The sequence below is a fragment of the Magnolia sinica genome, chromosome 6, assembly GCF_029962835.1.
Source record: "Magnolia sinica isolate HGM2019 chromosome 6, MsV1, whole genome shotgun sequence".
Classification (NCBI taxonomy): domain Eukaryota; kingdom Viridiplantae; phylum Streptophyta; class Magnoliopsida; order Magnoliales; family Magnoliaceae; genus Magnolia; species Magnolia sinica.
Genome location: NC_080578.1, coordinates 10,259,824 through 10,278,795, shown reverse-complemented (window position 1 = coordinate 10,278,795; position 18,972 = coordinate 10,259,824). Strand labels below are relative to the sequence as shown.

The window sequence follows — 18,972 nt, the reverse complement described above, 5'->3', positions numbered from 1 at the left end:
TTACGTTATGGGAAAGGACGGTCAGCCTCCACAGCATTTTTCTCTCCAGAACCCAATTAAAATTCATTGAGAGAGGCGGAGTCTGGTTCATCCTCCCAAATCTCTCCCATTAATGTGCATCCCTTCCAAAACGTCACCTTCTCTCTTCCAATGCCGGTATAAAGCTTTGATACTCTGGCAGAATGTGGCTGTTTATACGCATGCACTATAAAGTTGTACACTTAGGATGCATGTAACTCTAATTAAACCGTGCATTTTATGGGTCTGGGTCTCACTTTGGATGAGATATATTCCAATTACTAAAGTAGAATGATTGGCTAAATTGCGGATTAGTAGAGATCCAGCGGCAGCTGATGTGTCCCAATGCAGTGAAGAATATCCATTTACCAGCTGTTAGAATCGTTGAATAAAATGAATTTAGGGTTATAAACTATCTACAGTGCGTCCCACGATTTGGACGGTTCAGTTTTAGCTGGTTCTATTCCACATGTGCAATTATTTTGTTTCTGCCGGTGTACCTTATTTATTACGCCGGAAGAGTATGATAGTCCATACACATGCACGCAGAAATAGTAAACATGAGCCTCAACACCACGTGGTAGGGACGCAGATTGCGTGGTTACCCCAACACCACGTGGTTACGTAGTGCAAATACTTTGTGGGGACGGCTGTGATGTATGCATATTATCCACGCCGTCCATCCATTTTTTCAGATCATTTTAGGGCATGATGCCAAAATTGAAGCATATCAAAGTTTCAAGGGGACCACACCATAGAAAACATCAGAGATTGAACGAACTAACGTTGAAAGCTTCTTTGGGGCCATAGAAGTTTCGTATAAGCTGATATTTGTGTTTCCCTTCATCCAGGTCTCTGTGACCTTATCAATAGGTGAAGATTCAACGGTGGATGTCATTATCCGTACTGTTTGGTGTTTCGTGTGGTGTGGTGTACCTTAACTTCAGATAATTTTAGGCTCATGCCCTAAAATGAGCTGGGGTGAGCGAGCTCCACAGAGTCCTGACACCACGTCGCTACGTGGCGTCAGGATCACCGTCCGGTGTTAAGATGGGGCATAGCCCAAGAATGATGAACATCCGTGCGTTGAATTTGGACAAGTAACGACTATTCTCAATTTTAACCATCCATTAGACTCATATCAATCAACAGGTCGAGAAAATAGTTCAGTGTAATTGTTGAATTATAGACCATCTATGTTGGGGCCCACTATTTGAACGGTTTAACTTGGGTGCATATATGCCATGTGTACAGTGTAGGGCGTATAGAGCATCCAGCGTATCAAAGCTTCTCTCCTTATAAAACGAGAATCGACTCGGGAGTTACTGCCGCCAGCCATTTCCAACATTTTCTCAATTTTCTCACTGCAAGTCTGCAACTTTCATCCCTCTCACACACAAACGCACACACGCACGAACATATAAAGAAACACACGTGCCTCCCTCTCTCTCTCTCATCCGTCCATGGATACACTACTGGCCCTTAGATCATTCCATGCTGGGGAACGGCGTGTATTTGAACGGTTGCTGAATCTTGGGAAAGATCCATATGCGGCCAAGAAGATCATGGCACTTTGGTTATGGCTCGAGTCGGTGGGCCACCATGATCTTTTACAAAAAATCCAATCCCGCTCTGATAGATTCCTCTCATTGATCGCAGCAGAAGCTGAGACCTGTTTGGCATGCCTCCAAAATACAATAACACCCTCGGCTACCAACGACGATATTCCAATCACCGCCAGCATAGCTGAACAACCTATCACTCTCGCAGACTTCGACCTTCACCGAGAGATTGCGGTAAGGGGAATCTCCCACATCTTGAATGGAGTATGTGCTATGGTTTTCGATGATATCATCGTGCGGAGAGGAATGACAGAAGTTAATCAGATGATGAGTCAGGTGAGACCTTTTATAGAGGGTACAAGAAGGGGTTTTGCTGCTCCTCTTGGTGGGACCCACCTTGGTCATAACCCCTGGGGTGGGCCATCTTCAGCAGTGAATATGCCGCGGCCACCGCTCTTACTTTTGGGCCACACGAACGAAGGTTATGGACCGGATGCGACAGTGATTCCATCCAGTTCCCGCATGCGTAGTGAGCCGTCGACGGTGCTGTCTGATCTGAACCCGATGGCTCGACCATGGACTCCGGAGCGGGACCCCACTCCAGAGGATGAAAGGTGTTTATTTGTTACATTCTCCAGGGGATACCCTTTGACCAGAGGCGAGATCATTGACTTCTTTACACAGTAAGTCAATAACTTTCGTGAGTTGTGAGTTTGACTATGTTGACTGTAGGGTTTTTTTATATTTCTTTTAAAGGAATGAGACGCCGCACGTGCTAGCTCGATGAGAAACCGCTGTTCTTCGGGTGGGTGGGAGTGGCCTCACGCAAGACGGTGCGGCCTAACAGTGATACCTAACTTGATGTATGTATTTTATATCCACACCGTCCATTTTTTTATTTGTTTTTGTTTTTTATAAATGTTTTTCTGCAGATTTTTGTTGTTTTTTGTTTTTTGTGTTTTTAAATTGTTTTCTGCTGATTTTAGGGCATGTAACAAAAAAACAAAGCTGATCCAATTCTCAGATGAACCATACTAAAGGAAACAGTGGTGATTGACCATTAAAAACTTTTAATTGGCCACAAAAATTTAGTATCAAGATAATATTTGTTTTTTCTTTTATGTAACCTCATCAATAGGTATTAATAGGTTGCATGGCAAAAAAACGTTACTACACTGAGCTCTAATTAATAAGCTTTTAATGATGGGTGTTTAATCACTATTGTTTCCTATGGTATGGTACACCTGAGTTTTGGACTGGAAAAAAGGATGGACGGCGTGGATAAAGAATAGATATATCAAAACTGGCCCCGTAGTAATGGGTAGTAATGGAGCCGGGCCGCACCTAATCTGCTCCCGCTTCATGTGGTCTGGAGGATCATCTCATGCCATCGAATATATGCCATTCACCATGCATTCGAGCTTAAGTGGAGCCCAACACGATGTTATTGTGGAATCTAAACCATTCATCAGGTGCAATGCCTCATTTTCACAGTACATCCTATAAGTTTGATTTATATCTCAGGTGGGCCACACATCAAGAGACATTGTAAAATCATGTCTAAAACCTCTAATATTATGTTGTGTGGCATACTTGAGTTTTTGAAATGAGCTGATTTTGGGAGTGTACGGTCATCCTGTTGGGGCACGTTTGAAACTGTATATATATATATATATATATATATATATATATACACACACACACCATCTAATTAAAACTTTCTATGGTGCGCGCCCCTTCTCTATTTTTCTCAGTTATTCCCTGTGGTGTGGCCCACCTCAGGTTTTTATTACGCTTACTCTTAGAATACCATGAGGGGGAGAACACATGACGTGTTTGATGGTACAGATACGTCACAAGTGGTCCCACAAACTCAAATGTATGGGAACTCATATACATATGAACGTATGTGATCACTCCCTCGTCAACTGATAAGGTTATTGGATCGGTTACACGTGTACAAAACACATGGACGATTAGAAAAACAGACGACCCGATTATCGGACATGTATTATCTTTGGACCAGGGCACCTAGATGATGGGGCCGATCCTATCCACAGTCTGGACATGGCACGCATGCCACATTGGTACGTGCATAGAGAGCAATCGATAATGACCATATTTAGCGATAGAGGTGTACATGAGTCGAGCCGAGCCGAGCTTTGCCCAGCTAGTGCTTGACTCGGACTGCTCAAGTCCCAGCTCGTGCTCGGCTGGGCCTTCGAGCTCGGAACAGCAGCTCATGCTCGGCTCATCTAAGTTGGAGCTGAGTTTGAGCAGATTTCAAGCCGAGTTCGAGCAGAGTTTTCGAGTCGAGTTCGAGTCTTGGATCAGGAGACTGCAGGATTTCTCCATCTTGGACAGTGGCGATGATGCCGGTGGTGTTGGTCAAGGGTTTTGGGATTGGGATGGATGCGCGTTTGGGCGGGCAAAGGATTGTGATTTGGGGGGATTTAGATCTAGAAATTTGGGTGTGTTCTAGCAAAAATAAGGGTTTCGATTTCTTACCTTTTGGAGATGGAGAATCCATGGAAGAAGATCGTGCCCTTAACTGGAAGAGATGGTGGACAATGAGGACTGTAGTGGTTTTTGTATAATTCGAGGGGTGCTTTGGGAAATTTGAGGGAGAGATCTGAAATCTGCAACTCCTATGCGTCGATTGCGGCAAGGGAAGACGAAACGAAGACGAGAGCGAAAGAGAAAGAATTATATGATACAAAGCCAACTTTGTTTCATTGTATACACCGCTTCTGATTTTTGAGAAGTGGGATCCATGATCTAGTGATCAGGACCGTTGATATGTTAGATGTCACTGTGAATAAATATGAAAATTAAAATGTTATTATAAATATTCATATAAATTTATATTAGGAAATTTTTACTTAACTATGGGAGTTAGGGTTTTGATTTAAAGGGTATATATACCCTATTGAGTCGAGTCGAGTTCGAGTATTATTCGAGTTGAGCCGAGTCGAGCAGGGGCAAGCTCGAGCTTGGCTCGAAATCATTTCGAGCACCAAAAAATAGCTCGACTCGGTTCGAACTCAGCTTCGATCCATGTTGAGTCGAGTTGAGTGAGTTACCGAGCTTTTGCTGCTCATGTACAGCTCTATCTACTTAGCTATGCTCCATTTTAAAACTCCAATAACTAGTTAACCGTTTATAATTGTTATCCTTACTATGGGGCCCACCTTGATTACGTGTTGTATATCCACACCGTCCATCCATTTTTGCAGCCCATTTTAGGACATGTTCCAAAGAATAAAGAATATGCGAATCTCCGTTGGACCACACGTCAAGAAATAGTGGTGCTTGAACGCCCACCATTAAAAGCTTCCCAGGGCCTACCTTAAGCAAATCCATAATGTTTATTTGCCATCCAAACCCTTGATAAGGTGAGACAGACATGGATGAAGAGAAAATGCAAAGATCAACGTGATCCAAAACTTTTATACCCTATAAAAAGTTTTTAATGATCATTCAATACCTTTTCCAGTGTTGTGGGCAACCCTAAATTTGGATCTGCTTAAGTTTAAATGTGGCCCCACACGGTAAGGGTAACACCATTAAGGGAGTTACGATTCACTGATGGATTTTAGTAAATGGTGAAAATTTGATGGCAGGCAGACACGCAATGCAGTTTTTCTGAATATATAAACACAAACATCTCCCCTCTACCGAATTTTCATTCACTGATTTTTAATCGTTTTCCATTTTTTTACTCAATATTTTACTATCTTTTTTTAACCATCCAAATCGAATTAAACACAAATACCTCATGTACCTTATTTTTTTCTGACCCATTAGGCTTTTTGCTAGCAATGGACGCCGATTAGGAGGTGTTGCCCACACCACCCACAGCCGTGGTGTAGTGGTGTTGAGCACCGTGGGTCCCATGGTGATGTATATGTTTCATGTACACGCCATCCATCCGTTTTTCAGCTAATTTTAGAGCATGAAATCAAAACATGAAGCATATCTGAAGCTCAAGTGGACTACAGGAAAAAGCGGTGATAATCTGTTGAAACCTTCCTAGGGTCAATCATAATGTTTATTTTCCGTCCTATCTATTGATAAGGATACATAGACCTAGTTTTCCATCCAATCTATTGATAAGGATACATAGACCTCGATGAAGGAAAAATGCAAATAGCTTGATCCAAAACTTTTGTGGCTCCAAGAAATTTTTAATTGCAAGTGTTTAATCACCGGTGTTTCCTGTGGTGTGGTCTACGTAAGCTTCATCCCTATTTGATTTTTGGTTTCATACCCTAAAATAAACTTTAAAAAAAAAAAAAAAAAAAAAACAGATCGTGTGTAAGGATATAAAAAACATACATCACAGTGGACCTTACAACGGTCAACACACCAGGCAACATCACCTAATCCAGGTCCCTCGCAATTCGCACACAGCAGCACTGGCTTAAAAGTGTATGCATTTGGCAATGACTGGCAGGAACTGGGGTGATTGCGTGGAGAACGTGTACGTGGAGACTTCAATGGCTCAAGAGGGCCCTCTGTACGGACGGGTGATATTCAATACGCGGTCGATGATATCCCTCGTTTTGAATGGGCTAGAGAAGGTGAAGTTCAGCGTAAATGGAAAACCGCTGTGGGCGAGAATGTATAGGCCTAGGCGAGTGCACTCCTAATCTCTGTTTAAGGCAAGCTCTTTGGGACCGGAATTATCTAAAACACCTAGGCTCTTTGGGCCCACATGCTTTGTCTGTGAAATCCACTCCGTCCATCATGTTACCACACTTTTATGGTTGTGGCCCACCTGAGTTTTTGATCCGGATGAATTTTTTTTGTTCCCTTCTTCTTGTTGAGTCACTGAGTCACACCTCATGAATGGTTTTGATAAAAGATACTCAACAAGATGGTGACAAACACAAACCAATGGTCAACATCCCATCTCATTTTTTACTTGTGGTGTGGCCAAACTCAGTTGTGGATCTTGATGATTTTTCATCCAATGGCCTAGCATGGAGGAATGCATGCCTGAAGATGGAGTTGATTTTGCATATACAACATGGTGGGCCTAAAAAAGCCTGAGTGTTTTACGTATCCGGTCATACGGTAGGGAGGTGATTTTTAGACACCCTACTCTGGATAGTGAAGGATGCCATCAGCCGCACATCACGACAAATTCAATTGGCCATTGCAGTTTATGTTGAATCTGAACCACTGCTACACTGTCTCTAAGCATCCATTTTCCATTATTTGTGGGCCAAGGAAGAATCACGAGGAGCCCTGCCTGATAAACGGTTTGGATCTCACACTAATTGTAGGACACTTGAGTTTGTCAAACCTATACGTGTGGCTGCAAACAGCCTTCGACATATTGATTCAACCACCTTGTAAATGTCACGTATGTAGGCATAAAACCTCAACAGAAATAAAATAAAATGAAATAAAATATTCCTGAATACAAGGACTTTGCCAAATATGTTTCATGGCTCATGTTTTTGGTTGTATGTTTTATGGCTCATGTTTTTGCTCTCTTGGGTCGAACCCATAGCTAATGTTACAAGGTACTACAGGACCCAACCACAAGGTTATGTTTTTGGTTGTATGTTTTATGGCTCATGTTTTTGTTGTCATTGGTTACAAGATGGGCCCGATCCCATTAATGGGTTGGATTTCAATTTTTGGTCCCTTTAAGAAATTGGATCGAGTTTAGGATTCACCTCCTTGGACCCAATTGAAATCGGGTCCAGTCGGGTTTGTATCGGGTTAAGTTAGTTTTAATAGTACTATTATGCGTGTGTGTGTTGAGTATATGTATTGGTTATTCTAGCAAAGAAAGAAATTTCCTCAGCCACAAGCATGCAAGAGATCGAGTCCATTTATTCACCATACATGTGTCGAAGTGGCACTTGTGTGTGCAATCTAGTTTATCCATCAAATGGGCCTAACCATTTAAATGATCTTATTTGATGTCAGCTCAACTCAAAAGCTAGATCCACAAAGACCCAATGGGTACTGGAAACTGATTGCTCCAACGGGTACCTGAGCCTGATCTGGCTGGTGTCTGGTTCTTTAAAAGCTAGACCCAGACCAGAAAGGACCCATATCTGTAAGACCAGAATACAGTTGGCGTATTATATAAGACATTAAATCATTTAATGAAAGACTATTATTAAGCATTTAAACATTTCCATTAGCGAGCATTTTGAATCAGCATTTGTAATTTATTTATTTTTTAAAGTACCTATCTTGATCAATCAGGTTATATGGTCAATTTGGTTGAATGGTTTGGATTGGTTTGTATGTATTATGTATGAATGTACGTATATATGTACATGTATATGCATGTTTGCTAGAATGCATCACAAAGTAAAAGCAACAACATCCGTTGAGACTGAAGCCTTTGGATATAGGGTTATCTTTCTATGACCCCAACCGTTTGTACGACGGGACTCACTCTAGATGGAGTAAAACCATAACTGAAAACTCTTAATTAGATTGGAATATTTCAACTCTTCTGACTTGAACAAGGATGATCTGCTTAAGCTATGGATAATCACAGGACTGTAATATTTCAATATAAGATTATTATTTTTCCCTAGCCATGGCCATGCTTAAAACGTCTGGCTCATTTTTTTTTAAAAAAAGAACCTCATCCAACGGCCAAAGGACTGACCTATTCCATTGCAATACGTAGCCATGCAATCTAAGAATCTCATGCGTGTACTCAAAATGTTTGCTTATCCCACACTCGTGGATACCTCAAACCCTTCCACGCTACCACATGCACTAATGTGTGATGGGATTTCCTCCCAGGACTCGACCAGTCGTGAGCCTTACTGAACTGATCGAGGGTAGTGCTCAACTAGTCGAGCCCTGACTCGACTCAAAGTCCAGCGACTTTGGGTTATTTATTTATGTGGTGCTCGATCGGTCGAGTAGGCCGCTCAACTGGTCAAGGACATTGCTCAACTAATCGAGCTTATGCAGATTTGAGTCCGGATCTTGTGCGAACTGCGGAAATTGAAGGCAGTTTCGCAAGAGGTGAGAAAGGGAGTTTCCTAAACTATAAATAGGGGTGCCTAGGGCCTTTCTAGGCAATGTAAGAAGGTTTCCTAAAGCTTTGTAAGGGTTTGCTAAAGGGTTTAGGGCTATCAAAGGTGAGAGAGAGAGAGAGAGGAAGCTTGTAGAAGGGAGGTTATGCTCGTGGAGGTGATCTACTGTGCAATTAACAATCTCAGCGCTTCTACGTCCTTGTGATCGGTGAGATCTCTCTATTTTTCTTTTATTCTCTTATTGTTTATCCACTCTTGCATGAGTGAAGAAGATTATAATGTTCTACTTCATAGTGGATTGTTGATCTGGATGAGGACCCATGGTTTTACCTCTTTGAGGGTTTTCCATGTAAAAATCTCGTGTGGTGTGGTTTATGCTTTAATTTATTTCACTGCTTTATTATCTCAAAATTCTTGTTTGTTTTAGGAGGCTAGATCTTACGGTTTTGTGCAAGGCCCCCAACAAAGTGGTATCAGAGCTAAGTTCATTGAACGGAGTGGGATCGATTTTGAATTATGGAATGTGGCTCATCAAGGATGATCAACCTCAATGGTTCTAACTGAACCATATGGAAGGCTAAGATGGAGGACTTACTTTATTGTAAGGACTTATATTCTCCAATTTTAAGCATATTAGCAAAATCCAAGGATATGTCTGATGATGATTGGAAGAAATTAGACTGTAAGGTGGTGGGATTTATTAAACAATGGCTGGATGATTCTGTGTTCCACTATGTATTTACAGAGACCTCAGCCGCTAATCTGTGGCTGAAATTGGAAGGGCTGTATGAGAGGAAGACAGTCGGTAATAAAATTTTCCTGATAAGATGACTTGTGAATCTCAAGTTAAAAAATGGTGGTTCTATAGCTGAGCATATGAATGAGGTCAGTAATATAGTGAACCAGCTCTCCACTATGAAGATGGTCTTGGATGATGAATTGTAGGCTTTGCTATTGCTTAGTTCATTGCCTGACAGTTGAGAGACATTGGTGGTGTCTCTAAGTAACTTCGCGTAAGACAGAAAGGTATCCATGGAACAGGCAACTAGCTGTCTCTTCAACGAGGAGACAATGATGAAGTCTTAGGGGTCTAATCAACAAGAGGCTCTTGTAACACAAGAACGGGGGAGAGGAAAGAACAGGAATAGCGGAAAGTCCCAAGATAAATCAAGAGGCAAGTCGAGTAGCAGGAAGGATGTTAAATACTTAATTGTGGCAAGAAGAGCCACTATAAGCATAAATGTCGTAAGAATAAGAACGACAAGAAAGGAAAAGGAAAGGAGAAGGAAAATAAATCAAATCCCACTGTGGTTGCTTCAGATGACGACGTTGTAGTTTTTCTTTCAGCAGATCATGATGTTTGTCTCACGGTTACGAGTCAGGACACCGACTGAGTGATTAACTTGGGAGCTTCTTTTCATGCGACTCCACACTGAGACTTCTTCACAAGCTACAAGTCAGGTGACTATGAGACCGTGAATATGGGAAATTCTGGCATATCGAAGATCGTAGGAGTCGATGATATTTGTGTAAAGACCAATGTGGGCTGTACATTGGTTCTCAAGGATGTGAGGCATATTCTAGACCTTCGCCTCAACTTGATGTCGACAAAAAAGTTGGATGATGATGGCTATAAAAGCCGATTTGTTGGTGGGCACTGGAAGCTCATTAAGGGTTCATTGATCGCGACAAAAGGAAAAAAATGTTGCACCCTTTACAAGGCAAGTGTCAGTGTGTGCAAAGATGAGTTGAACGCAGTAAAAGATTCAGTTATTGACATGTGGCATAGGCGTCTAGGCCACATGAGTGAGAAATGGCTTCAAGTACTAGCGAGAAAGCGGCTTCTTCCAGACGTGACAGGTATACTTCTCAAAACCTATATTAATTGTTTATCAGGAAAACAATATAGAGTTTCATTTATTAAATCTGCTTCTCATGTTAATATAGTGCATGCATTAGATTTAGTTTATTTTAATGTTTGTGGTCCTATGAGGACAAAAACCTTGGGTTGAGGCATTGTATTTTGTTACTTTTATAGATAATGCATCTAGGAGAGTTTGGGTTTATGCTTTGAAATCTGATTGCTTGCCTCCAAGTGCAGAGGTTCGTAAGTAGTATCCCGTGAATACAGGGTCGATCCCACAAGGAGATAAATTGTGAGAAGAAAAAAATCAAATACAAAACAAACTAAGTAATAAAAATTAATCTGATGATTTGATTTTGGAATTTTTGAATAGATATAATTCAACTGAATAAAATAATACCCAAGCTTTAAAGTTCCACACATAGGTTAATGTTCCAAAATCATGATGACTTGGATAACACAACTAGGATCTGAGCACTATGGTCAGCCTAATCGAAAAATAAAACAGTTTAAATATTTTAATAAATGATATAAAAAATTAGAAAATAATGGATTTGCACCATTGACATATATTCTCAAGTGCCAATGATTTTAAGTATTCAATATCTATAGGATAATGAATATCAAAGAAATATAACAGGTTGAGAACCCCTCCTATCTAGAAAATCTGATTGATCTAGGGTAAGCCTATTCATCAATTTGGATCTCATATGATGGAAACATATGGATCTTACAAGAAGATAAAAAAACAAAACCTAAATAATAGATAACACGCATGCACCATTCTTCTCATCATTAAAATAATCAATCATCATAATCTTAAAAAATTACTAAACCCATGTGCTTCCCTTCTAGCTTGGGCTAGAAGGAACTTAGAAAAACATAATTAAAATAAGAAAGAAAAAATAAGAAGAAATAAATAAATGCAAATAGAAAAGATCTAAAAAAAATAACTTATAAAACTCTAATAAAACTAAAAACTCTTTAAAAACCCTAAATTTTACTTTGGGATGCCTTGAATGATGCTTATGAATGCCCTAGGAAGCCCTATTTATAAGTAGGGAACTCCAATTTTCGTACGAAGTTGAAAAACCCTAGAAACTGCCTCAAATATATGTATTTACTCAAAATAGATTTCTCGCTGCATAGTTCGTTTAAAACAGACTTCCTGCTGCACAGTTTCTCAAAATAAACTTCATAGCTCTAGAATACAGTTTTTCAGGACGATTTCAAGATTCTTCACTTCAAATATTCAATTCTTTTCATTTCTCACTTGGTTTTCTTGGATCTTTGGCATGTGAATTCTTGAATCTTAGTTTCCTAAGATCCATCCATTGCCTTGGTGATTTTTGAGCATCAAATTCTTACTTTTTAGCACCATTTTTCAATCCAAGCTCTTAAATTCACCTTGCAACACATACATGAGTAAAATAAAATATTAAGATGATTTATGTTCATAAAACCAATATATAAATGAGAAAAATTATGCAATATTTGAGTCTCAACACACCCTTCAACCAGTATTTTGTTAGTCCCGAGCAAAATAAGCGAAGAAAAATAAAAATAAGAATAAAAATTAATTTTAAAAATAAAATTCAAATGAAAAAATTCTAACTACACCACTTTCGCAGGTAATCTCGATTGCATTTATCATATGCAATAAGCCTTTAAACCCCTAGGTTTCCCCTAGTGGACGAGTTATAGTCTCGTGAGAGTTTTCAGAAATGTTACTCACATACATTGAAACATGAAAAATAGTTCAACACTCAGAAATTTATACAATTATGCCTTCATTTATCATATCATTTCTTCAATTCATTACATTCTTGAGTTCAGAAACCTAACCAAAATTGAGAATAGTTATGATCCAATATACTTAAAAGCTCATGACACTAGTCTAACTTTGAGAAATATGCATGTTCCCTATCTTAACTCTTTTCAATCATTCCAAGAATATGAAATCTCTAGTTATCTCATTTTCTTCATATCATTTCTTCTTTTATCATCATATCCTTATTATTATATACCACCCTTAGATGAAGATTCCCACCGGGTTTGCTTCATAACCTAAAGTATCGTACTTGTAATGGTAACAGTAATAGATACTTAGGTATCCTTATTCCCGATTACTGACACGATTGTTATGGCCATTGCATTCATGCTCTATAATAAAATTTTCCTTTTCCATCATTTTTTTGTCAATATTCTCTCTTTTAAGCATATATCAATGGTACTAGTTCATTCAACATTATTTGAATCAAGAGTTGTTATTCTAGTTCACATATCATATTCATCACTTAGTTAGTTAGGGTGTATTGTGAATTCAGTATATCAAATTACAACTCACTTTAAACTAGTGATTAAATAATTGAACTCAAGTTTATAATTTTCAGTTATCAGAATTCTGACTACTATTGACCTAGATTAAGTATTAACTTTGCCTTTGGAATTCGCATAATATCATGTTCACATTATTGTATATATTATTTTTAAAATATTGAAAAAAAATTCCCCATAAACCTAAAAAAATAAACTAAAACCTAAAAATAATAATAAAATAAACTGAAACCCCAAAAAAAAAAACCTTCACATGGATGACCATCCATACCCCCCAACCTAAAATCTACATTGTCCCAATGTAATGATAATGTAATACAAAGAACAATAAAAATAAAAGAAAGGGTGGATTGTACCTGCCATGAAAAACTCACCTGCTATGTGATACTAAAAAAATTAAATATGATACAAATCCTACACAAATGCTCCGTCAGACTAAGAGCATCATTCTAAATATTCTGGCTCAAGAAGAGGGAATGACTCTTCTCCCAAATGAAAGTTTTCCACATAAGGTTTCAATCTCTGACCATTAACCTTGTACACATTGTCATTATGTGGATTCTTAATTTCAACAGCCCCATGAGTATAAACATTCTTCACAATGAAGGGTCTTGTCCATCTTGATCTTAACTTTTTCGGAAAGAACTGGAAACGGAAATTGTACAATAGGACCTTTTGCTGAGGTTCAAAATTCTTCCTCAAGATATTTTTGTCATGAAAAGCATTGGTCCTCTCTTTGTAGATTTTAGAATTTTCATAGGAGTCTCTCCTCAGCTCTTCTAATTCATTCAACTCTAATTTCTTTTGTCCACTTGATTGGTCCATATCAAAGTTTAATTTCTTTATTGCTCAGTAGGCTCTATGTTCCAATTCCACAGGTAAGTGGCAAGCCTTCCCATACACCAATCATAAGAGAATTGTGACGGAGGGATTCTATCACCCTACCATGCCCATTGTTCACACCCCAAGTGCAGGGTTGTGATGTAGTAATAAACTCGGTAAGACCGAGGTCGAATCCACAGGGACTGATACTTGTACGTTATCTGGAACCAAGTAGAACTAGAACTAGACTAAGATGTGATCTAAACCAAATAGAATTTAAAAAATAATTGTGGAATAATTATCTAAAACTTTAAGAAATTCAGAGGAAGGAAACTAGGGATTCAGAGGATCCACTTGTAGAGATCAGGGAGATCTTATGCCTGCATCAAGGATTATGAAATTTAAACTGAACTTACTTGATCTGGTTTTCAAAAGATGAAGGGTATATGAATTAGAATGGATTCCATCACAAAACCATGCCCATGAGATAAAACAAACAACAAAATCAAACCAATTCACAGCCAATCTGAGTGATGTATGAATGTCAGGAAGAGTTCCGTCATCCAACCATGTCCAAGGGGCAATGGTGAACAACAGAGTTTTCTAACCGCATAGTCACAATAAGGGAATGGACATACTCAAAGCCATCACAAATATATTGTAATTTAAGTCACAATAAATCATTAAAAACTTGAAAGCATTCCATTCAATCACACTAGAATCAACGTCAGTTCATCACATGCATCCAGGCCGTAGGATCAACCCCATCACGCCACAAGCTTCACCCCTTATCCCTAGCTAAGGGGTTTAGCCACACATGAATAGGCTAAAATAAACAAATAAACAAAGGAAAAAGAAGAAAGGAAACATAGCAAGAAATTTAAGTAAAGAAGAAGAAACAAACTTCTCTTCTCTTTCTCTCTCTCTCCCGTTCAGCCTCCAGATCTTCCCTTTTCCTCCCTGCCAAACTGCTCCAGCGCTCTCTCTTCACTGCTAACCTCTTGCTCTGTTCATCTGCAGCCAAGCCAAGCCAAGCTCCACGTCCACCTTTGCTTTCACGTCCAGCTTCCTTCAAGAAAAACAAACCGATCCTGCACTCTCCTCTTCCCCTGTTCCAGCCGTGGATCCTTCTCTCCCTTTTTCTTTTTCTCATATAGAGCAGGAGGTTGTGCGGAAGGCCGGAGTCCGCGGACGACTTGGCTGCGGAGACGCCCTTTACGCACAGCAGCCAGTTCGGAGTCTTCCCCTATTTTTCTTCTTTGCTTTCCTTCCAAAAGGACAACGTCCTCTGGAAGCTTTCGAGCAGACCTTCATGATGAACGGTTCAGATCGTCCGTCCGATCGGCCCCACGAGCGCACAATCTGCCGCAAAAACCGGACGGCGTCCGGTCGCGAAACAGAGCCTGCGTATCGTCACGCTGTGACGATGGTGAGGTCCACAATTAGCTTATCAAGGAAATCCACACCGTCCACTGGTTTCCGCTCGGAATTTCAGTCGGGAATTGCTGTTTTTGGGTCCAAATCGGTGTGGTCCATGGATGCTCTCATTCAGCCGTCCGTCGTCCGTTTTAACGCTCGAAAATCGATATCCGGTGTCTTTTGACATTCATCCACCTAGGCCATGGTAACATGGACCCTGGGAATATGATGAATGGTCCAGATTTTCCATATGGAGAGCGAGAGGGGCCCACTGTTGAAAAACGGACGGACGCTGTCCGTCCGCTGTTCATGCGTGATCGAGTAGGAGAAGGAGACGTCGGTCAGCGTGCGCTGACCGACTTTGAGGGTGTTCGGTGCACGCCCGGTGCACTTGCGTCCCTTGCACTTGCACTGCATGTATGGGTCCCACAGAGATGTTTGTGAGAAATCCGCTCCGTCTATCCGTTTGGCCAGCTCATTTAAACAGTTGAAACCAATTTTCAAGCACATCTGGATAGCAGGCGGGCCCAAAATCAATGGTTTTATGGGCTGATCTGTCCGTTGGGCCCCTTTCACAGAGATCCAATGGATGAAAATTTACGTGTATGGTTAATTTATGACCCTCAGACCATGTATAAAGTTTTGAGCTGATCGGATGGCGAGAACCCTGTGATCTTGCATTTTGGACGTCTTTTGGGCCACTTAAGCTCCAATTTCTTGATTTTCTTGAATTTCTGGCATGCACATCCGTCGATCTTGGTCTCATGGGTCCGTCACTTGCCTTGGTGATTTGATCGCTAAATCCATGCTTTTAGTACCTTTTTCCCGATCCAGGCTCGTAAACACGCCCGCAACACAAACACGTTTTAAATCGGGCCGTTAAACAAGATATCATGTTGTAAATCTAGGCAACAACTGGGTCCGATATGCAATATTTGACCCTCAACACAACCCCCAACCAGCATTTTGCTAGTCCCGAGCAAAATATGCAAAAAGTAAGTTGAGAATTACAGAACAATTTCTATAAACTCGAGAGATTTATAAAAAAACAATTCAGATATTCGAATTCTAAGATTCATGAATGTTGGCATTACTTTCTCCTAGAATCAAACTCACGGTACTTCATAATCAAGCTCAAATATTAATCCATTAATTAGAACGATTCTAAATATTGAATTCCATGGATGTATAGTCTAATCTCGACTTGTCAACATTAAGATTCACCTCGATATTTAAGGATATCATTGGTAACAACTAAGAGAATTCACGATAACTCAACTTGGCTTACACATTAATTTTTTTTTTTTTTGATTTTTTCATTAAAAGTAACGCCAAGAAGAGGGATCAGATCCTCACCTATAGGGAGCAAACCTAAGGTAAAGACTGTACACCCAACTTTTTCACATATCATTCATGGGGAATCGAATCCTCACCTATAGGGAGCAAACCTATGGTAAAGACTGTTCGCCCAATCCATTCGATTTCTCAAGTTGGTTCCTTTCATGTTTAGTGATTACCAAGTTAATCCTCTAATATTGAACTGAGACCTTAATATGCAAGCGAGATGTGTCCTGCGAATTCATGACTCAATCAATGTTTACAAATTCTAATAATGGATTAACAATTCAAACTTAGCTGTGAAATTTAATAGATAACTGAATCCAAGAGTCATGAAGTACCAACATCACGCATCTTAAAATTCTAAGTGCCCTAGATGGCCTGTCAAAATCACTTCGACTTCATCAGAAATCCTGAAAAATTAAAAATTTTCACAACTTTTACTCAGGACCAAGAAAACACTGATTAGGAAACCTAATCTCCCACCCCCAACCAAAAATCTATATTATCCTCAATGTAAAAAGAAATAGACATGCAATGCACATGAGACAACGAAAAAATAGGAGTGATGGAAAGATAGTACCTGGACGAAAAGAATCAAGAGGCTTTCCAAAGATAGCTACGTAAGAGCGGGTCAGCACAAGAGAGAAACCAATAAAAATAAAATAAAAATAATAAAAATGAAATCCTACCTACACCACTTTCGCAGGTACTCTCGATTGTATTTAGCATATGCAACAAGCCTTTAAACCCCTAGGTTACCCCTAGTGGACGAGTTGTAGTCTCGTGAGGGTTTACAGCAATGTTACCCACAAACATTGAACTAACTAATGATAAAAACGACATGAAATGAAGAAGATTGGCTCCCGTGAGCGCTAAGTTTACCGTCTTCACTAGACAAATAAAGCAACTACCCTAGTCCTAAGAAAACAGAAACCTACCTATACCTCCATCGGACTAGGAGATCAATCCTGAAAAATCACGTATCAGCGACATGTCCTCTGAATCAAATTTCTCGACAAATGGTTTCAATCGATGTCCATTGACTTTAAACTCCTTGCCATTGTCGGGATCTCTTATCTCAACGGCCCCATGTGGAAAAACAGTGACAACAATGTAAGGGCCGGTCCAACGAGATCGAAGCTTACCCGGAAAGAGATGTAATCGAGAATTGTACAAAAGGACCTTCTGACCAGGCGTGAATGATTTTCGCAAAATGTGTTGGTCATGAAATGCTTTCATCTTGTCCTTGTAAATTCTCGAATTATCGTACGCATCATTCCGGATTTCCTCAAGTTCATTCAATTGAAGTTTGCGTAGCGAGCAGCGTTGTCTAGATTGAAATTAAGATTTTTGATCGCCCAATACGCTTTATGTTCCAGCTCCACAAGTAAGTGGTAATCTTTCCCATAGACAAGTCTAAAGGGAGACATTCCAATGGGGGCCTTATAAGCTGTACGGTATGCCCATAAGGCATCGGTCAATCGGATTGACCAATCCTTATGATCAGGGTTAACAGTTTTCTCCAGAATATGTTTAATTTTCTTGTTGGAAATCTCAGCTTGCCCACTTATTTGTGGGTGGTATGGAGTGTTCACCTTATGAGAGATGTCATATTTATTCATTAAGTTCTCAAATAGCCTATTGCAGAAATGTGAACCTTCATCACTAATGATGGCTCGAGGCGTTCCGAATCAGGAAAGGATGTTCTCTTTTAGGAATTTAATGACTGTGCGATGGTCATTATTCTGACACGGAATCGCTTCAACCCATTTAGTGACATAGTCTATGGTGATCAAAATATATAGATTTCCAAAAGATTGGGGGAATGGTCCCATGAAATCGATGCCCCAGCATTCAAATGCCTTTATGATAAGAATGGGATTCAAGGGCATCATATTTCGACAGGACAACGCTCCTAATTTCTGACAATGCTCACAAGCTTTACAAAACTCGTAAGTGTCCCTGAACATAGTGGGCCAATAAAAGCCACACTACAGAATCTTGGCCGTGGTCTTTTAGTAGAAAAGGACCACCACAGGCCTGTAAGTAACAGAAGGAGATGACACTCTGATGCTCATCGTCTGTCATACATCTCCTTAAGATTTGGTCTGGGCAATATTTAAATAAATATGGATCATCTCAAAAAAAGTTACGCACCTCGGTGAAAATTTTCTTCTTATCTTGCGTAGTCCAATGTGTCGATATGAAACCTTTGGTAAGATAATTAGTGATATCATCGAACCAAGGTGAATGGGCGATTTTAAACAACTGTTTGTCAGGGAACATGTCATTGATATGTGTTGTCTCAAGGAAATCGAGGTATTAAGGCGAGAAAGGTGATCGGCCACTACGTTCTCTACTCCCTTTTTATCTTTAATTTTCAAATCAAATTCTTGGAGTAGAAGGATCCATCGTATCAAACGGGGCTTAGAATCATTCTTCAAAAGAAGATACTTAAGTGCCGCATGTTCTGTGTAGATAATGATCTTGGATCCGATCAAGTAGGACCTAAATTTGTCCAAGGCGAACACTACAGCTAAGAATTCCTTTTCCATAGTCGAGTAGTTCACCTGGGCAGAATTTA

At 39.9% G+C, this 18,972-nt stretch overlaps 1 protein-coding gene across 1 annotated transcript; it reads left to right on the top strand.

Moving 5' to 3' along the window:
- The first annotated feature begins 2,110 nt into the window (after positions 1-2,110).
- LOC131249862 (uncharacterized) lies at positions 2,111-6,968 on the top strand. The gene is made up of 2 exons (XM_058250607.1): positions 2,111-2,263; positions 6,037-6,968. Exons 1-2 carry the CDS (start codon positions 2,145-2,147, stop codon positions 6,230-6,232), a joined length of 315 nt encoding a protein of 104 aa, XP_058106590.1. The 5' UTR covers positions 2,111-2,144; the 3' UTR covers positions 6,233-6,968.
- Positions 6,969-18,972: the final 12,004 nt, after the last annotated feature.

Bases quoted from the DNA above. Each gene is read 5' to 3' on its own strand.
- LOC131249862 (XM_058250607.1), top strand. From the start codon at position 2,145: ATGGCTCGACCATGGACTCCGGAGCGGGACCCCACTCCAGAGGATGAA. The intron at 2,264-6,036 runs GTAAGTCAATAA...AATGACTGGCAG, and splicing joins ATCATTGACTTCTTTACACA to GAACTGGGGTGATTGCGTGG.